At 50.5% G+C, this 17152-nt stretch overlaps 1 protein-coding gene across 2 annotated transcripts; it reads left to right on the top strand.

The window, feature by feature from the left end:
• Positions 1-775: 775 nt before the first annotated feature.
• L3MBTL2 (L3MBTL histone methyl-lysine binding protein 2) lies at positions 776-16970 on the top strand. Of its 2 annotated transcripts, XM_062587390.1 has the most exons (17): positions 776-860; positions 2216-2486; positions 2750-2883; positions 3211-3334; positions 4322-4401; positions 5319-5436; positions 5801-5935; positions 6614-6702; positions 8352-8583; positions 9322-9401; positions 9956-10060; positions 11372-11519; positions 12317-12399; positions 13120-13354; positions 14136-14201; positions 15148-15270; positions 16160-16970. In XM_062587390.1, exons 1-17 carry the CDS (start codon positions 840-842, stop codon positions 16267-16269), a joined length of 2154 nt encoding a protein of 717 aa, XP_062443374.1. In that variant the 5' UTR covers positions 776-839; the 3' UTR covers positions 16270-16970. The 2 variants fall into 2 exon arrangements, with proteins under 2 accessions (XP_062443374.1, XP_062443382.1); XM_062587398.1 differs by lacking the exon at positions 14136-14201.
• Positions 16971-17152: the final 182 nt, after the last annotated feature.

Raw genomic sequence — 17152 nt, 5'->3', positions numbered from 1 at the left:
AGGCCTGCCACCCTCTGTGCTGTACATACAGTAATTACCTTAATTTATTTCACCTGAATGGTCTTTCTTCCAACAGTTAAAAGAATGATCCAAGTCATATAGTTCACACACGAACAGAAGCACCTGCCGGTTGTTTTGAGGGGTGGTGTGCAACTGTCCGAGCGCCGCTACGGAGCCAGCGGGATCAGCTTTAGGGATCCCTCCCGAAGGGTGGAGGTGCCCCGCTGGCACCAAGGCCTCTTCCCAGCGCGCGTGGCTGGAGCTGTCCCCTTCCGGGGCACTTTTAGGAACATTCGCTTGCTTTGCCAGGCAAAGCGGGCAGGGTGTTTGGCTGGGCACCACATATCGCTGGAAAATTAGGTTAAATGCAACTTAACGGGATTAAGTGTGAGCAGTCTCACCCTCTCGCCACCAGATCTCCTGGCGGCCTAGCCCTGCCCTGCGGGAGAAACCGTGGCTCAAGAGGGACGTTTCCTAGCGATTCTTGCCAAAAAAATTAGTCAAAACTATGAGAGCTCCAAAGCGGGGCCTGGACCGCCCCTCCCGGCTGCCAGCGCCCCGCCGGCCCGGCCCCAGAGCGCGCTGGCGGCGGGGGCGCCGCCGCCGGGGAGCGGGTCCCGGCGCGGAGGGGCCGCGCGAGGCGCCATGGCCGCCCTCCCCCGTCCCGGCGTGTGTGTGTGTGTGGGGGGGAGGAACTACAACTCCCGTCGTGCTCCGCGGGGAGCGCGACGGGAACAACCTCTGCACTGATTGGCTCCTCCCTCCCGCCAGCCAGCTGTGCCGCTGGAGGGGGGACGCGCTCCCCGCGCGGCAGGCGGCTTGGCGGCGTCGCGGGAACCATGGAGCAGGAGCGCGGCGAGGTGAGGGGCGCCGCGCCGGGCCGGGCCGGGCCAAGGACGGGATACGGGTCCCGCAGCTGCGGTGCGGCCTGCCGGCTGCTGGGGGAAGCCCTGGGGCAGCGGGCAGGCGGGGAGGCCTGGGCCACGTGGTGCCCTGAGGGAGGGGGCGACGCGTGGGCCGAGGCGGCGGGGTAACGGCCGCCCGGAGCCGCGGGCAGCGGCCTCCTTTCGCTGCTCCTCGTGGCCGCCGTGGTGTTGTGGTAAACGGCGTGGCTCTTCGCCCCGCCTTCGCACCACCTGGGACTGGGCTGCTGCTCGGGGCGGGGGGGGGGGGGGAGAGAGAGGGGAGCGAGGCCTGGTCGACCCCGGGCAGGATGGGCCCCTGCGCCCACCTCGCCTCTCGGAGGAGATGGGGGTACGGGTGATGGGTGCTGCCCTCGCTCGACAGCCCTGGGAGTTTGTAAGGCGTCCGCAAGTTCTCAGCCACGTTTGGTGAAAGAGGTAACGATCCAAAGATACTCGTTTCTTACGAGTTGAATGAAGCTGAGCGCCCAGAAAGGGGCGAGATGGAGACAAATTTGCTTTTCGAGAGAGTCTAGTGCCTTTTAGACGTCGGAAACACCACCTGAGGATGTGGACCTGCAGGAAAGCAGCCCTGACTGTCAGGGAACAGCCTAGGTGACTTGAGTTTGCTTTTCGTGAAAACACAGGAGGATGTGGGGAGACAGCAGTGAGTGAAGTCTGTGATCTTCCTGTTTATGTCTCTGTAATACTACCCAGGAACTGTTCAGAATTTAGCACAGGAAAGGGGTGGATTTGCTGCTAATCCTTAGTTGCTGCCTGCTTGGATGAACAACTGTCTTCTGGTACCTCACCTTGCTGCTGTAATCCATCTTTCTCTTCCCTCACTCCCTGTGCTGATGCTGACTTCTTGGTGCTCTTTACTGAACTGCTAACACCCTTTTCAACTTCTTTTGCCCTTATTTGGAGTCCAGTTCAGGATTCTTCTAGTCTGAAAAATAGTCACTGGACTTCTGAGCCTTTCTGTCGATTGCTGCCTCTCCGCTCTCTTGCTGTAACAGGGTCAGACCTGTCCCTGGACTTGATCAATTAATATGAAGAGTTTGTGAAGATATGTAGATGCAGACAGATCTGGTTATAGGGAAAGACTCTTAACAAAGTTGTTCTGTCTGTCTGCTGGTACAGCTTCTGAACTGCCTTGCTACGAATTCAGACTCTTGCATCTGAGTTTGTTACGTGGACTCCTCGCTCACCAAGGCCTATCCCTGGTTCAGGGGGTCCTGGCAGTGAAGGCAGGCTTGTTGTGGAGTGGAGTGTAAAATGCCTGTTTTAAAACAGACCGGTTCTTTTGCTAGTTGGTGTCTCCCTTCCGCCACAAGACTTCATCTTTGGAGCGGATGGAGGAGGAAGATGATGACGATGAGGATGATGACTTGGACATCTTTGGAGGTTATGACAGCTTCCGAGGCTACAACAGCAGCATGGGCAGTGACAGCAGCTCATGCCTGGATGAGTCCAGTGATGATGAGGTGGTGGACCGGGAAGCTGGAGAGCTTCCAACCTCCCCTCTGCACCAGCACCCGCCATCCACAGGCCGAATAACAGAGGACAGTGGCTCTGAGCCAGGTACTGTGCTGCCTTTCCACTTCTAAAGCATGTGTGTGATAGGGCAAGGGCTGGATTTTTTGTTGGGGGAAGCCAAAGGGCATGTGACTGCATCTTGACTATGATTTGGGAGTGGAACTGGGCTGAAACTGCGTTTTCTGGGTTACCTGGGGGAGCTGCTAGATGCAAAGAAGGGCTTAGTCTCCTAGATCCGACTACTGGTCTTTGTACTTCATCAGGCTGGCCAGCTGCTCACATTTTTTATGCCTTCCCTATTCTGCCAGCTGTGTGTGAGATGTGTGGGATCGTGGGCACCAGGGAGGCTTTCTTCTCCAAGACCAAACGCTTCTGCAGTGTCTCCTGCTCCAGAAGCTACTCTTCAAACTCCAAGAAGGCCAGCATCCTGGCCAGGCTGCAGGTGAGACAAAATCTTTCATTTTTTGCTGAGGATGAAAACAGAATATGCCTGTGCACAGCAGAGGTGCTTACTGACAGACATTACCAGTGGCTTGTTCTGGCCTGTGATCCTCGGAGAAAATGTGCCAGCTGAAAAGCAGTACTCCCTAGAAGCAAGGGCACAGTTGTGTTTTACTTCTGTTTCTTGCTGTTTCTTTGAGCATTAGTAGAAATTGTGGTGATCTTAAACCTCTGTCTTGGGATTATTTTACCCCCTGCTGGCCAGTTGCAGAGCTTGGCTTCCTTTCCCCTCCCCTGCCCTTCCATTCTAATTTTTCTTCTTTTGTAGGGGAAGCCACCAACGAAGAAGGCTAAAGTCCTGCACAAGGCAGCCTGGTCTGCCAAGATTGGGGCCTTCCTCCATTCGCAGGGTACAGGGCAGCTGGCAGATGGGACACTGACAGGCCAGGATGGTGAGTAGGCAATGCAGGAGAAGGTGCAGCTGTGAGAGCCACAAAAACGGGCACTCCTTGAGGACTGTAAATTCTGCAGTCCTCTCTCTCCCTTCTGTGTACAGCCTTTTACCAAAACCATGTATGTGGATCACTCTGATGCAGGGGATATTCCCCTTACCTTTCTCTGCCTGTGCTAACAGAACATTCGTGGGTTGCTGCCTGTTTGTTGTTGCAGCCCCCATCCTTGCTCATTGCGTGCTTCCTTGACCAGAGCTTGTCCGGGTGCGTTAGCTCTGTAGTCACAGTCCCACAAGGTGCTGGCTCCTGCTGGCTAAGCTGATTTAAAGGTGTGCCACTGCACCCCACCATTCACTGCCCCATTGATTGTGGGGGAGTTATTTAATGCTGGTCCTTCGCTGGCCATCTTTATAGACAATGTATCACTACAGGTTAAAAAGTAGCAAACTGCCAGACTGGCAAAGGTGAATCCCTGGGGTGGCAGCAGGGACTGCTGCCTGAGCTGACTTTGCAGTTGCAGAAAAGCTGTGGCCTTGGGTCAGGAATGTCTTTGGGAGTAATATCCGAGTGCTTCCCTAGCACCCTCTGGGGAAGCGAGCACTGCTGATCTAACTCTGCAGTGGAAGCACTGAGAAGCGAAGCTACGGAGTGGTTTAGAGTGGGCAGAATGGGGTTCTTACTCTCCCCAGAGTGCTTCTGCCCTGGACTGGACTCTGACCCTTTTCCTTGCCCCCCTAGAAAAGCAAGCGATGATAGGGATTAATAATTACTTTGACCTCTGTAGGAGCTGGTTCTCATGGGTTTGTGGTATCTAGTTTCCCTCCAGAGAAAATACATTGAAATCTAGAGTCTCTGTGTGCTGGGGCAGAGTGCTCTACTCCCAGAGCAGCCCCCGATGTGGTCACAAGCCACAGCTCAGGGGCAGCTGTGTGCTCAGCGCCCCTCCTCCAGCCCCTTCACCTGATGTTCTTTCATGTCCGCTCACAGCACTCGTCCTGGGCTTTGACTGGGGAAAGTATCTGCAGGAGCATGGCTTCAAGGCAGCTCCCGTCAGCTGCTTCAAACATGTGAGTCCTCCTTCCTTACTGTGTATTGCATTGTGCATGGGATATGTGTGTGCGGGGCTTTCCTGTCCTCCTCCTTTGACAAGTGGTGAGGAGGGACTGGGGAAGCTGATTATTGGGCCCTGGCTGATGCAAGGAAAGGAGTTGGTGGTCCCTCCTAGCTGAGGATGGGGGTCCCACAGAGGGGTCATGAGTTTTGGAGAGGAAGCAGACAGGGACTTGGTAGAAGCACTGTCAGTGGTGATGGCTGGGGACAGAACCAGTTCTGGTGCCTGGGAGGGTCAGGTAGCAGAAAGCTCCTAGCTGCCTTTGCATGTTATGTGGGTGGGGGCACCCCAGGGTGATGTGCAGGGAGGAACTCGGCTCATTTGGGCCTGGCAGCAGATGCCCCTCTAACATGTCCTTTTTCTGTCACATTGATTTGCAATCTTTGTGGGTCAAGTAGCCAAGACAATTCAATGGGAAAATGGTGATTCTTAGGTATTAGAGCAGCCCTGTCCTCTCTGTATATTAACATTCACTTCTTCCACTGCTTTAGAGTTGCAGTCTGTGGTAGTACTGACAAAATTGTGTGTATCTTGAGGATATGTTGGGAAAATGTAGCAGTTTTCCTGATGATTAAGGACTTGGATACAGTAGAGTAATGGCAACAGCTACTTTGGGATAATAGCACAGTTGGCAGTGAAGTGTTGCAGTACAGTTTTTCTGCCTTTTGGGATCCTACAGTAACACTCCACTGAGATGCCTGAGATGGTTGAATTGTGTTTCAGGCTGTCTGCAGGTTTAGGAGGGGTAAGGCATACAAACCTGGTGAAAGCATAGCTGTCTAAAACGTGGCTTTGAAAGCTAGAATAAGGATCTGAGCCCTGCTCTGACTGTAAATACCTCCCCCCCCCTTCATGGCTGCCTCAATTCTTCAGGTGCCACTCTTTGATCAGTGGGACGATGTGGTGAAAGGTATGAAAGTAGAAGTGCTGAACAGTGATGCTGTGCTTCCCAGCCGAGTATACTGGATTGCCTCTGTCATCCAGACTGCAGGTATGTCTCCAAGATAGCTCCCAGTGGCTGGGGACAGCTAACTTTGAAAAGAAGCTTTAGAGAGCTGAGTATACCTGGCCAGGCAAAATATTAGCTCTTTGGAGCTCTACAACTGCCAAGAAGTCTTGGAACTGGAAATGTCATAGTTTGTGGTGGGAGGAAAACAGCATCTGGATGTTCTTCCAGTTGCTGGGCTCTTTGTGAGGGTGACTTTGCCTTCAGGAAAAGGGTTGGAAAAGCCCTGATAATCTATGCAAAGCTCTGAAAGCCATGTTGTAGAGAATAAGCTTGTGGTACCTGAGGGGGAGAGAAGAACTGCTTGGTGTTTAATGCCTATCTCTGGTTGTCTGCTCTGTTCTGGCAGGGTACAGGGCCCTTCTGCGGTATGAGGGCTTTGAGAATGATGCCGGCCACGATTTCTGGTGTAATTTGGGCACAGTGGATATTCATCCCATTGGCTGGTGTGCCATCAACAGCAAAATCCTGGTTCCGCCACAGAGTGAGTGTGGGATGAGAGAGGTCAGCATGTATCTTGGGGTGGAGAAGCCTTGGTTTATCTCTAACATAGTGGGGCAGACATTCCCATCATTATGTGGAATTGCAGCTCCATGTGAGCTCTGAGTTAAAGAGGCATTTAGTCTCCTGGGAAGCAAGGGGTCTTCCCCTGCATCTCCCTGTGACTGTCCCAGAGGGTACTGGGTGCAGAGCTGGTATCAGGCTTGTGGACAGAGGCTAATGCAAGTTCCTCCTGACCCACATAGTGTCCACACTTAGCCTTTGGGAGAGCTCCATGGCCATATGACCTGGGCAGTTGTCTCTGGGAATACACTGGCTACAGTCCGTGCTCAGTGAGCAGGAGAGGGATGCTAATTTAGCAGGATTCTTGCAACACTGAAACCTTTTAGGTATAACTCATGTGTTTTGCTGTAATACCTCTTCCACATTTCGATCCATGGTGTTGGATATCTGCCTGGCACAGTCAGCTCTGTTACAATGGTCCCCTGCAGCCTGTTGTGGGGGCAAGCTCACAGAATGTGCCTGAGAGAAGGTACAAGGTCTGAATGTGGAGAAGGCCTTTTAATGCAGATGGATCCTCCTCAGAGAGGAGGAAATGTCTATTACAGTGCTGTAACTGGTTGTCATGAAGATGCATTTTTTTTATCCTGTGCTTGTATAGGCATCCATGCCAAGTACACTGACTGGAGGGGTTACCTCATGAAAAAGCTGGTGGGAGCCAGGACCATCCCTGTGGATTTCCACATCAAGGTAAATGCAGAAGGCTGTCTTGGGGGGAAAAAAAAGCTAGGAGACACATATAGAACATCTCTCCTGGTTCTACACAACTCCTGACAGGAGAGCAGTTGCAGGGGACGGTGGGGGACAGTGAGTGCTTGACTTTGCTCAGAATACATCTATCACAATGCTGTGGGTAATGGCACAGTCTCCTGGCCCTCATAGCACACTGTTTTTTCCTTTGAGTCAAAGAAGCGTGTAAAAGCTGTAGTCACATAGTTACTGCAAAATCCTGGGGGTAAATTTGCTGCAGGGAGAGGCCAGTGGAGCTCCACCTGGTGTTATTCTGCCCTATTTCAGAGCTATGCAAGTCAAAAACTCTTTCCTTCCCTCCTGATAAGAGGACTGGGAATGAGGGGCACAGGCTCCCTCAAAGTGTACAGAAACGACTGGGCAGGTTTTGGGAGTTTTGCAGCTCTTGTGGTTGTTCCATGTAGTCTGCACTGAGGTTAGACATTCTCCAAGTGTAAGTGGGAGGAGAGATTATCCCCTGGGTGGCAGCTTTAGGGAAACTGCAGCTAAGGAAGATGGTCCTAGAGATGGCAGGCAAGAAGGCAGGTGATGAGATTTGCCTCTGTGTAAGGTAATTGGTAACTCTGAGCTTGGTGTAGTTTGTACTTCCTTTGTTGCTTCTCAGGAAATTGAGAGTTTTTTAGGAACTGCGTGTTCCTGAGCCGCATTGCATACCTGAGAGCTCCCATCATGGCAGGGAAGTGCTAGAGGGAGACTGATGTTGTCAGTATCTTTCTCCTCCCAACTTCCCCACTCCCACCTGATGAAAAACGGGAGGTGGAAGAGGGGAATCTTTCCTTCAAGACTTCTCTGGACTCAAATGTGGGCCTGCTTATGTGTCCATTGAGTCCATTTTGAGCTGTGGTTCTTGGCACCTCCACAGCACTCTGGGATCTCTAGAGGCAAAATGTCAGGTCTTCTGTAAATGCCTTTGAGAATTTATGGATCAGTAGGACTATGCTGTATCAATAAACCAGAGGTCTCAGAAAAAAAATCTGTCAGAAGGCAGCCAGTGACTTTATGTACTTGGGCCTTTAGGTCAGTCTATAGAGCAGCTTTGACACTGGAGGTAGAGTGGCAGATAGTGAACAAGATATCTTCTTGTTCAATGCTTGATCACAGTGAAAAGGTGAAAGCAAGAGCCTAATCTCTTTTAAAGGCAGCTGAAAATCGTGTTTTCCTTTGGGAAGCTGCCAGTGTTAAAACTCTTATGGCTGCTTTCATGACTGAAAAAGGCACTGAATTCCCTACCCTATTCCTACTAAACAGAAATGATGCTTATGACTTCTTCAGATGAGCTATTTATTGCTTCTCATCTTCCAGAACGTTTACACGGGGCACTGGCCAAGCATGGCTGCTGCACAGGGATGGGGGGAGCAGTTATGAAACCGTAGGACTGCAAATGTTCAGCCATGCAGTTGTGCATGGTGCTAATGGTTCCATATCCCCTTGATTAGTCTGCTTCCGTGCATCCCTTCCCAGACATATCTCCCAGTCAGCTTTGGGCATGCAGGGTCAGTCAGGATGTCTGTGGGTAAAGCTGCACTCTTAGGTATTGGAGGAAGAAGACACCAGAGGCAATTGATCTCACTTCCTCTAATTGTTACCAGATGGCGGAGAGCATGAAGTATTCGTTCCGGCAAGGCATGCGTGTGGAGGTGGTGGACAAGAACCATGTGTCCCGGACACGCATGGCGGTGGTGGACACAGTGATTGGGGGCCGGCTGAGGCTTCTCTACGAGGATGGTGACAGTGATGACGACTTCTGGTGCCACATGTGGAGCCCTCTCATCCATCCTGTGGGCTGGTCACGGAGGGTGGGCCACAGCATGAAGAAGACAGGTAGGGATCAGGCCCCTGCAGGCATCTGCTTGTTTGCTATGAGCTGTCTGGTCCCTGCTGTTGGTGCCATTCTTGACATGCTGGGAGCCGGGCAGTTACTTTGAGACCGGATGGATAAGGTCTGCATGGCCACACATCTGCTAGCTTTTCCCCTGGATAGACAAAAGCTGAGCAGTTCGTAGTCATAGGTCTGGACACAGAGATTGTAGGGTTTCTCACCTGAAGCAGGTAGGCGTCCCTGTAGTGTGAGTGTGCGTAGTCTGCAACATGGATGTTTATGACCTTTTAAAGAAAATTCATGGTGGTTTCTGTAAGACTGGATACCACTAGGTTGTATTTTTCTGAGACCTTTTTTTCTGACTTAACAGAAGAATTCTTACTTAGCTTAGTCTGCCAGAAAAAGCAAGACTTGAACCCTGGAGCTGCTTAACTTGTTGATCCTTTTTGTTTTGTCTCTCCCACTTCCTTGCTGCTTCTCCCTGGTGATTATAGCTGTCTGTAGTGCTGTTATCACTGCTGCTAAGGAAGATCAGCTATCTGCTTTTGAGCAAGCTCTGTCTCGCAGCCTGTGTTATGGGAAGATGTAGATGGACTGACCTGTTTGTTCTTTTTATTACTCTTGCCATGGTCTCTGATTTAGCTCTTTTATAGCTGCTAAGCTCTCACCAGTTAACTAGTCAGATATTTTCTTACTGGAATTGCTTCAGGTTTCTCACCTCTTTCTTCCATTCCCTACAGAAGAAAAGCGCAGTGACATGGCAAACCATCCCACTTTCCGGAAGATTTACTGTGATGCTGTTCCCTATCTCTTCAAGAAGGTAGGACAACCCTCCCTTTCTGTGGTGGCCACAGCAAAGGAAGCAACAACAGCACTTCCTCCTTGGATATATGATGCTCTGTGGGTTGTTGAGGGTGACTCGCTTGTCCCCCTTACCGGGGGGGGCAGGCATGAAGGCTAAGTGAAAATAGAAAGATGGAAGAACTGAAAGACAGTACGAGATTGTGAAGGGTGAGCAGTAGTTTGGAGCTCTGAGCAGGTGAGGGAAGATGGTTGCATGAAAGAGACTAGTTCAGACAAGGGATTGAATCGTATTGGTAAGGATTAAGATTAGGAGGTTTATTCTACCATGAAGCAGGGACTGGGTGCTGGGCCTGGCTCTGTGACTGGCCAAGGCCTTGGCAGGGGCTGGCTGGCATAGAGACAGCACTGAGTTGGTTTCTTCTTTGTATTTCTTGTTTTCTTTGTTCTTTCTCTCGCTTTCCAGTTTGGGGTGAGCCAACTGAAGAAGCTCTAACCCTGTTTACGTGGGGGAGGGTTGGTGTCAGGATGGGACTTTCCCATAGCACATTATATGCATATGGTCTCCCTTAGGTACGAGCTGTCTATGCTGAAGGTGGGTGGTTTGAGGAAGGCATGAAACTGGAGGCCATCGACCCCCTCAACCTGGGCAACATTTGCGTGGCCACTGTTTGTAAGGTAAGGTCGACTGGGGGCGGGGAAGGGACTCTGCTGTGTTTACCTGAGACATCCCAGCTTTTCCTCAGACCTTTGCAAAGGGACAGGGCTGAGTAGGAGTCCTGTGAGAGAGGAGAGGGCTGTAAAGAGGTGTGGGGAAGGGACTGGGGTGTTAGCTCAGTGGTCTGACAGGCCTGTCCATGCATGCATGGACAACGTAGAATCATAGAATGGTAAGGTTGGAAAGGACCTCTGGAGATCATCTAGTCCAACCCTCAGCGTAGCCTCTACAGGGATTGAACCTGTGACCTTGGCATTAGCAGCATCACGCTCTAACCAACTGAGCTAAACCTGTCCCCCGACAGACAACGTGAAGATAAGCATGTTTGGCTTGCAAGCTCACTGTCCAGTGTGTTGTCAGCAATGACCTCTCCTTCACCCTTGGACACTCAATAGGAAAGATCTACTCTCACGGTAGTCTCATGGAATTTGCTGGAGGGCCTACAGAGAGGGCTCTTTAGGGGTTCTGCCTTGAGACGAGAAAGTCAAAAGGGGGAAATGTTTGTGAAGAGAGCTTTGTGGCAAGTGGTGTGTAAGTTCATATGTGGCATTGCTCACCGTGAGAAGCTAAGGATGGCTGCCTCTCCTGCTGTATTTTCTCATGAGGTGGCAGTGAGCCCTGCTAGTGTAGGGAGTAAATGGTTTAGCTAGCCTTTCTCAATGAGATTCTTTGTGTGTCTTGAATGTAGTATTGCCATAAGCTTTTCTGCTCCCTCAAGAAACCATCTGCTCCTGTAGAGGCCACAGCAGAGGACTTTGATGCCCAGGGTTTGGCAGGGGGATGCTGGGGAAGTCCTTTGTGTCCAGAAAACATTCCCTGCAGCTACTACTCAGGCATGACCAGTCTAACATCTTCACATTTCAATCACAATTGATAGGCACTGATTACCAGTGAGTGACAGGGTAAGACAAGTCCTGATGCTGTTGAAAGTGGTGCCCTTCCCTTCAGCTCTCTAATGAACCCATCATCTGGCTGATACAGAGGGACTCCGGGCTGCCAGTAGAGTCTATTTCTGACTCTTTATACCTCCGTTCTTATTACAAGACCATTGGTGTTAGTCCCAGTCCTGCAGAAACAGCTGCTTTGGGGATTAGTTTATGCTGACTAACATGCCACAAGAAGCTGCTGCACATCCTGGGATTTGCAGTATTGCTTTGTACTACCTAGTGGTGATTGTGATCCAGTCATGGGGATTCTTGGGAGATCCTTTGAGAGGAAAGGCTTTAGAGCAAACTAAGCTCTCTAATCATACCCTTTCACTTCTGTCACAGGTCCTCTTGGATGGGTATCTTATGATCAGCATTGATGGAGCCACATCTGCAGATGGCTCTGACTGGTTCTGCTACCATGCCTCTTCACATGCCATCTTCCCCGTCAACTTCTGCCAGAAGAACAGTATTGACCTGACCCCTCCAAAAGGTGAGGTTTGGACTCGTCTGCTCTCAGGAATAAACCTGCACACAGAGGCCACTGGGCTGTGCTTTGCTGAAAGGTGTCAGGTTCAGATGAACCAGAACCTCAGTGTCCCAACCTACCTATTTTTTTGGGGGGGAGATAGAGCTGATTCAGAAGGCCAGTCTGCCTGAGCTTGGCCTATATACCAAATCTTGGTACTCAGTGGAAGGAAGTTTGACCCATGAGCTAGCTCCTGGAGGGTAAGAAAGACAGCTATGTGGTCCACAAATTTAAGGACAAAGAAGGTGGGAACGGGTGAGCAAAGCCATTGCTGCATGACTCAGTTTTACAAATGGCAGGAGTTACCTCTGTTTTTCTTGTATGAATAAATGAGACTGATTTATTTCTGAAAAATCTGGAGTTACAGTCAGTTTAGGAGCTTTTTTTTATTTTCTTATCTGACCATACCCAAAAAGGCCTGGTCTGAATTTCTGTGTGGCAGCATTTTCAGTCCAGTATTCTGCAGTTCTGCTTTCCTCTTGATGATTCTTCTGATGAGAGAAAGAGTGAGTGGTCTTAGTTGTGTTTTTCTCACATACTTGTGAAAAGCTTGTGCTTTTCTGTTTCCCCACTGGGTGGGGGTGCTGGCCTTCCGTGGAATCTGTCCAGTAGATTTATGTTCAGCATCAGGCTGTATGTGCTGATTAATGAAATCTTTTGCAAGTGGTTGCTGTGTTTCCTTCCTGACTGTTCTTTTTTTTTCTTCCACTTGTCTGCCCAGTGACTGCATTTTTTCCTGTGACCATTTTTTCTTGCTGTAGGGCAAGATGCAAAGACCTTCAACTGGGAGAGTTACCTGGAAAGGACAAAGTCAAAACCTGTCCCAGCACGACTCTTCAACACGGTGAGTGGTGCCTGAGAGAAGAGGGATATGTGTAGGGATGCCTGCAGTCAGCGAGGAAACACACAGGAGGTCTGGGCGTTTCTCCTGGGCTCCTCTGTGCCAGCAGTCAGCACTTCCTAGGAGTGTCCAAGGCACAGAGGTGTGTACTGTCTTTATTAAAGACCTTGGTTTGGCTGGCTGTGACAAGCAGGGTTTTCCATTCCTGGGTGTAACACTGTGTTGGTTGCTCTGAGGGTGGCCTGCCATTCTCTAGTGTTTCTAAGAGCTCTAGGCTACCGGTGGGTTCTGTACCACTTGTTTCCTATGAAGATGCAGCTGGCGCTTGCGTGGAGGAGGTCTGCTTTGCATCAGCAAAACTGTGCTGCAGCACAGTGTAGCTCTTGCCTCTTTTTCTGATTTTTCTGTCACTGTCTCAGGTCATGAGTTTGATAAGATGTCCTTTAACTGCTGCATGCTGCTTCTCCTAGTTTAGGCTCATTTCTCAACACTGTGTTGAGATTCACTAATGACACAGCTGGCCTTGGGTATGCCCACTTCTGCTATAAAACTGGATAGGAGAGTTGAAGTCCCTAACATTTTTTGGATGTGGGCTTGTTCTTTCTCAGCTTGGTTTAGGCTGGAGGCAAGTCTGTAGCTGTTCTAGGGCATTGATGTCTGGATGAGGGCTTGGAGTGGATATAATTGCCTTGTTTTTTGTTTTTTTTTTCTTTCTGCACTCAGGACTGCCCAAACCATGGCTTCAAGGCAGGCATGAAAGTAGAAGCTGTGGACTTGATGGAGCCCCGGCTCATCTGCGTGGCCACAGTGAAGCGTGTGGTCCACCGTCTCCTCAGCATTCATTTTGATGGCTGGGACAGTGAATATGACCAGTGGGTGGACTGCGAGTCTCCAGACATTTATCCTGTGGGATGGTGTGAGCTGACGGGTTACCAGCTTCAACCACCTGTTGCTGCAGGTGAGTGAAAGCTTGACTATGGTTTCCTACACCTCAAGCCTAGAGGCAAAGGTTTCCTTTCTCCTGGTCTGTGAGTTGCTCCTGCTTTTTTGGGCCTTGTGGAGAGGAGAAGCTCACCTCATTTATCTGTGCTATTGCAAGTCCTTCTCTGATGCCTCACAGCCTAGCAGCTGGCAGAGAAGAATCTGTGGTGGGGAGAAGACAGCCTGAGGCGTTAGTTTCCCTCTGTTTCCCTGGCTGCACACCAAGAGAGAATTCCTCCTGCTGAAGTTGAGTAGGAGTTCCGCGTGGTCCTATCCCTGCACAGCCTCCCATTTACTGAGCATACCTACAACCTCAGCCAGCTAGCAGGGGCAGCTCTGCCCCCACTCCCTTTTCTCTGCCCATCAGTTCTCTAAGTCTGTAAAGGTAAGAGCATCCCTCTCAAGAGTTTATTCCTTCCCTTGTCATGGAGGGGGCCACTGCCTCACCTTCACAGATTTTTTTTTCTTCTTTTTTTTTCTTGTCCCAAACTACAAAACTCGTTTCTTTACTGCCCCTGCCAAATCTCTATTGGGCCTCTCTCCCCTATGATGCCCCAGCCTGCTGCTCTGGGCCCTCGCCTGGAAGCAGAGCACAGCCGCAGCACTAAGGCCCTGCCTTCCCCTCAGCTGGTTGTCTTGGGGAGAGGGCGTTGGCTCGGGGGGAACGGGTATATCTTGTTTCTCGCTTATGTCACTTCATCCCAGTTACCTACTGGTTATGGGACTTGGCTTTCGTTTCCCTCTCGTCTCCATGACAGAGCCCACAACTCCAGTGAAGGCCAAGGAGGTGCCCAAGAAGAAGAAGAAACCCTATGGAAAGAAGAGTGAGTGATGTTTGATTAGCGCCCTCCCGCTCGCTCGCAGGCTGGGCCCAGTTAGAGGAACCCTGTCCATGTCCTGTCAGAGCAGGAGAGAGAGGCCTTATCTTGCTGTGGATGCCCTCAGCCAGCTGTGGGTTTGATAACACAGCTTCATCCTTTCTAGCTTCCCCCATTGCCTAGGACAGCTGAGAGCTGTTTGTGTGGGAAGGTTATGTTTTGTAGTCTGTATTCTGTCAGCTGAGGTGTAGATGGAGCTTGCTTCCAGGCATGAGGTGTGCTGCTTTCCCCACTGTGTCTATGATCAGAGGGAGATTCTTTGCCACAACTGCTGGGTAGCTAGACATCAGCCTTGGCTGCTTTGTGCTGGGGGAAGGAAGGTCTTAAGATGACTGAAGATGCTGGTGGTGGGGCTGGATGATGTTATTGTTCCATTTGTTGTTGTTGTTGTCGTCGTCATCGTCGTTGTTGTCGTCATATTTGGGGTTAGCTGTGGCACGTTGTGTGTAGACAGGCAAGAAATTCCTTGCCAGGGTTTAGAGAGGAAAAGACATCTAAAGACATTCAACCAAAATAAAGTCTGTTATCTAAAAATTAAAATAATAATGCTTACAGTATCCATGCCTTGGAGCCACCATGCCCATTTCCTAGGGCTAGGCCAGACAGGTAAGCAAAGCTGTTAACAGACTCCAGCAGGAGCTGCTCCTTGGAAGTTAAGCACATGCTGAAGTACCTTGTCTTTAATGAGGCAGAAGATGAAGTGTATTTTGAGATGATGAATATAGAGGTTTTTCTTCATTAGACCTTTTTTTGAGTAACAAGTTGGCAGCTAATGACCGTGAGTTGGCTGGTGTGTCATGCTGGCCTCTCGTTTCTCGGTGGAACAGGGTTGCTGACTTTCCTAGGGAATGAAACACACTTTTTCCCCACACTCTGTTATCTCTTTGTTAAGGAAAAAAGATACCTACGAAAACCCGCACCATCAAGCAGACCGTCAAGAAGCCTCCCGGCCCGAAGGCAAAACGAGAAGCGAAAGCTGCCAGCAAGGCTTTGCCGGAGCCAGCGCCCGATGAGAGTAAGAGAGCGAGCGACTCTGCCCTGCAAGCCCATCTGCCTGCACATCACCATCTATCTTGAGGCCTGTGCTGTCTCTTAGCGGCTAAGTCATGAATGTCCCCAGGCAGGGAAAGGCAGCACACCACCAGCTGTGCCATGTCCTTCCCCCACTCCTCCAAAGGCAGTTTGCTGCCTTGGCTGGGGAGGGAGTGGATGAAAGCCTTCACCTGCTCTGCCTGGGGTGATCCTCCTCCTAGGAGGTTCAATAGCACCAGTATAGCTAGATGCCTTGGCACTGCTGATGCTTATTGAGGGTCTGACTGCCCTATTGAGCAGTCTGTGCCCGTGCAAGGCCTATTAGAGAGGAGAGACAACGTGGAGGTGTCAGAAGATGTGCTGTCCTATTCTGGTTCCTGTAGGTGTGCTCCACAACATGGAAGCATAGCCCATCACCCGGACCACTGAGGGATGCAGTAACCAGAAAAGTATTTAGCAGCTGGGTCACTTGCCAAACCTGGCAGGTAGTGGGGAGAAGTGAGGTGCTCCGCATGCAAGTGGACAGGGCCTCATAAGGGTCTGAGTTTCTCACCAAGGTTTAATTTCCTCTGTGTGGACCCTTACAGGTCTGCAAAGGACCATACTGACATTTCCTCACTCAGCCATAGGAGAGGTTGGTTTAGGCAGCAGACAGCTGAATGCTGCCAGGATTCAGTCCCATCCTGATTGCTGTTGTGACCGCCAGTTGGTTTGTTCCAACAGGACAGAGCTGCTTTCTCTAAGGGATCTGCAAGAAATGGACTGGAAACTAGAGACATTTGAGTATCTCTATGAATAGGGCTGGTGCTGGGGAGCTGCAGATAGAACATGGCAGCATGGGTTGATTTGTCTCTCTTTCCGTCTTTTGCTAGTCATTGCTGTGCAGGTAAAAGAGGAAACCATCGACCCCTCCATGGCAGAATTTGGAGTCTCAGAGCTTCCCATTCCTGTCAGCAGCATAAAGCAGGAGGTCGCAGACTGAACCTAGAGCGTACCGCAGCTGTCCTCAGCTGCCTGGGCTTCACCTTGTGGCTCCTTGTGAAAGGCCCTGACAAAATGGAGCAGGAGACCAAAAGGGTCCTCCCTTGTCAAGGCAGATCACCTTGCAACATCGCAGCTCTGCTTTCTTGGTGTGCAAGAGGATTTCTCCTAGACTTGGAATTTTAAGTGCTGGGAAATGGACTCCAGAAAGGCAGCAGGCTTATTGACAAACATGACCGGAGCAACTGCTGAGGTGGTGTGTGCCTGGTGCTAAAGTCGTGTTTCTGAGTGGGATACCCCAGTGAGGCTGCCACGGCACAGAAGGGCGGTTTGGGATATCAGCTGTGGCTGGAGGTGGTGAGCTGCAATCTGCAAAGCTGTGTGCAAGTCCTGTGGGTCAGGAAATCAGCTGCTGTCATCAAAGGACATCCGTGCTGTGCCCCCACTCTAGGCCATGCAACTCCTGAGAGAGCTGGGATAGGAAGAGCAAAAGGAGGTAAAAAGCGGAGAAAAAGGAAGAATGATGACTCTTGGGGGAGTGAGAGACTTTTTCGATTAACATAATTTCTTGCTGTTGACCCCAGAAGTACAGAGCACATGATGCACAGTTTGAATTTTTTTCTTTTTTAGCAGGCCCTTTGTAAATTTGACCAATGATCTGTACCCTAAAACCCTGTGGATTAAACTGAGAAAGAGGCCAAAGGCTTATATATTGCTTTCTGTGTCAGCAAAATACCAGGATTAGCCAAGGTGGGGAGAAGAGGGCTGATAGTGAAGACATTAGAGTGAGTGTTAAAGTGCCACTGAGCTTGGGCACAGGATGGCAAGACAGGGCACGAGTTTCTGTTCAGAACCTGTCCAGGTGAGGAAAGAATGTCATGTTT

Source organism: Rhea pennata, chromosome 1 (genome assembly GCF_028389875.1).
Source record: "Rhea pennata isolate bPtePen1 chromosome 1, bPtePen1.pri, whole genome shotgun sequence".
NCBI classification, from domain to species: Eukaryota; Metazoa; Chordata; class Aves; order Rheiformes; family Rheidae; genus Rhea; species Rhea pennata.
This window is presented reverse-complemented; position numbering and strand designations above follow the sequence as displayed.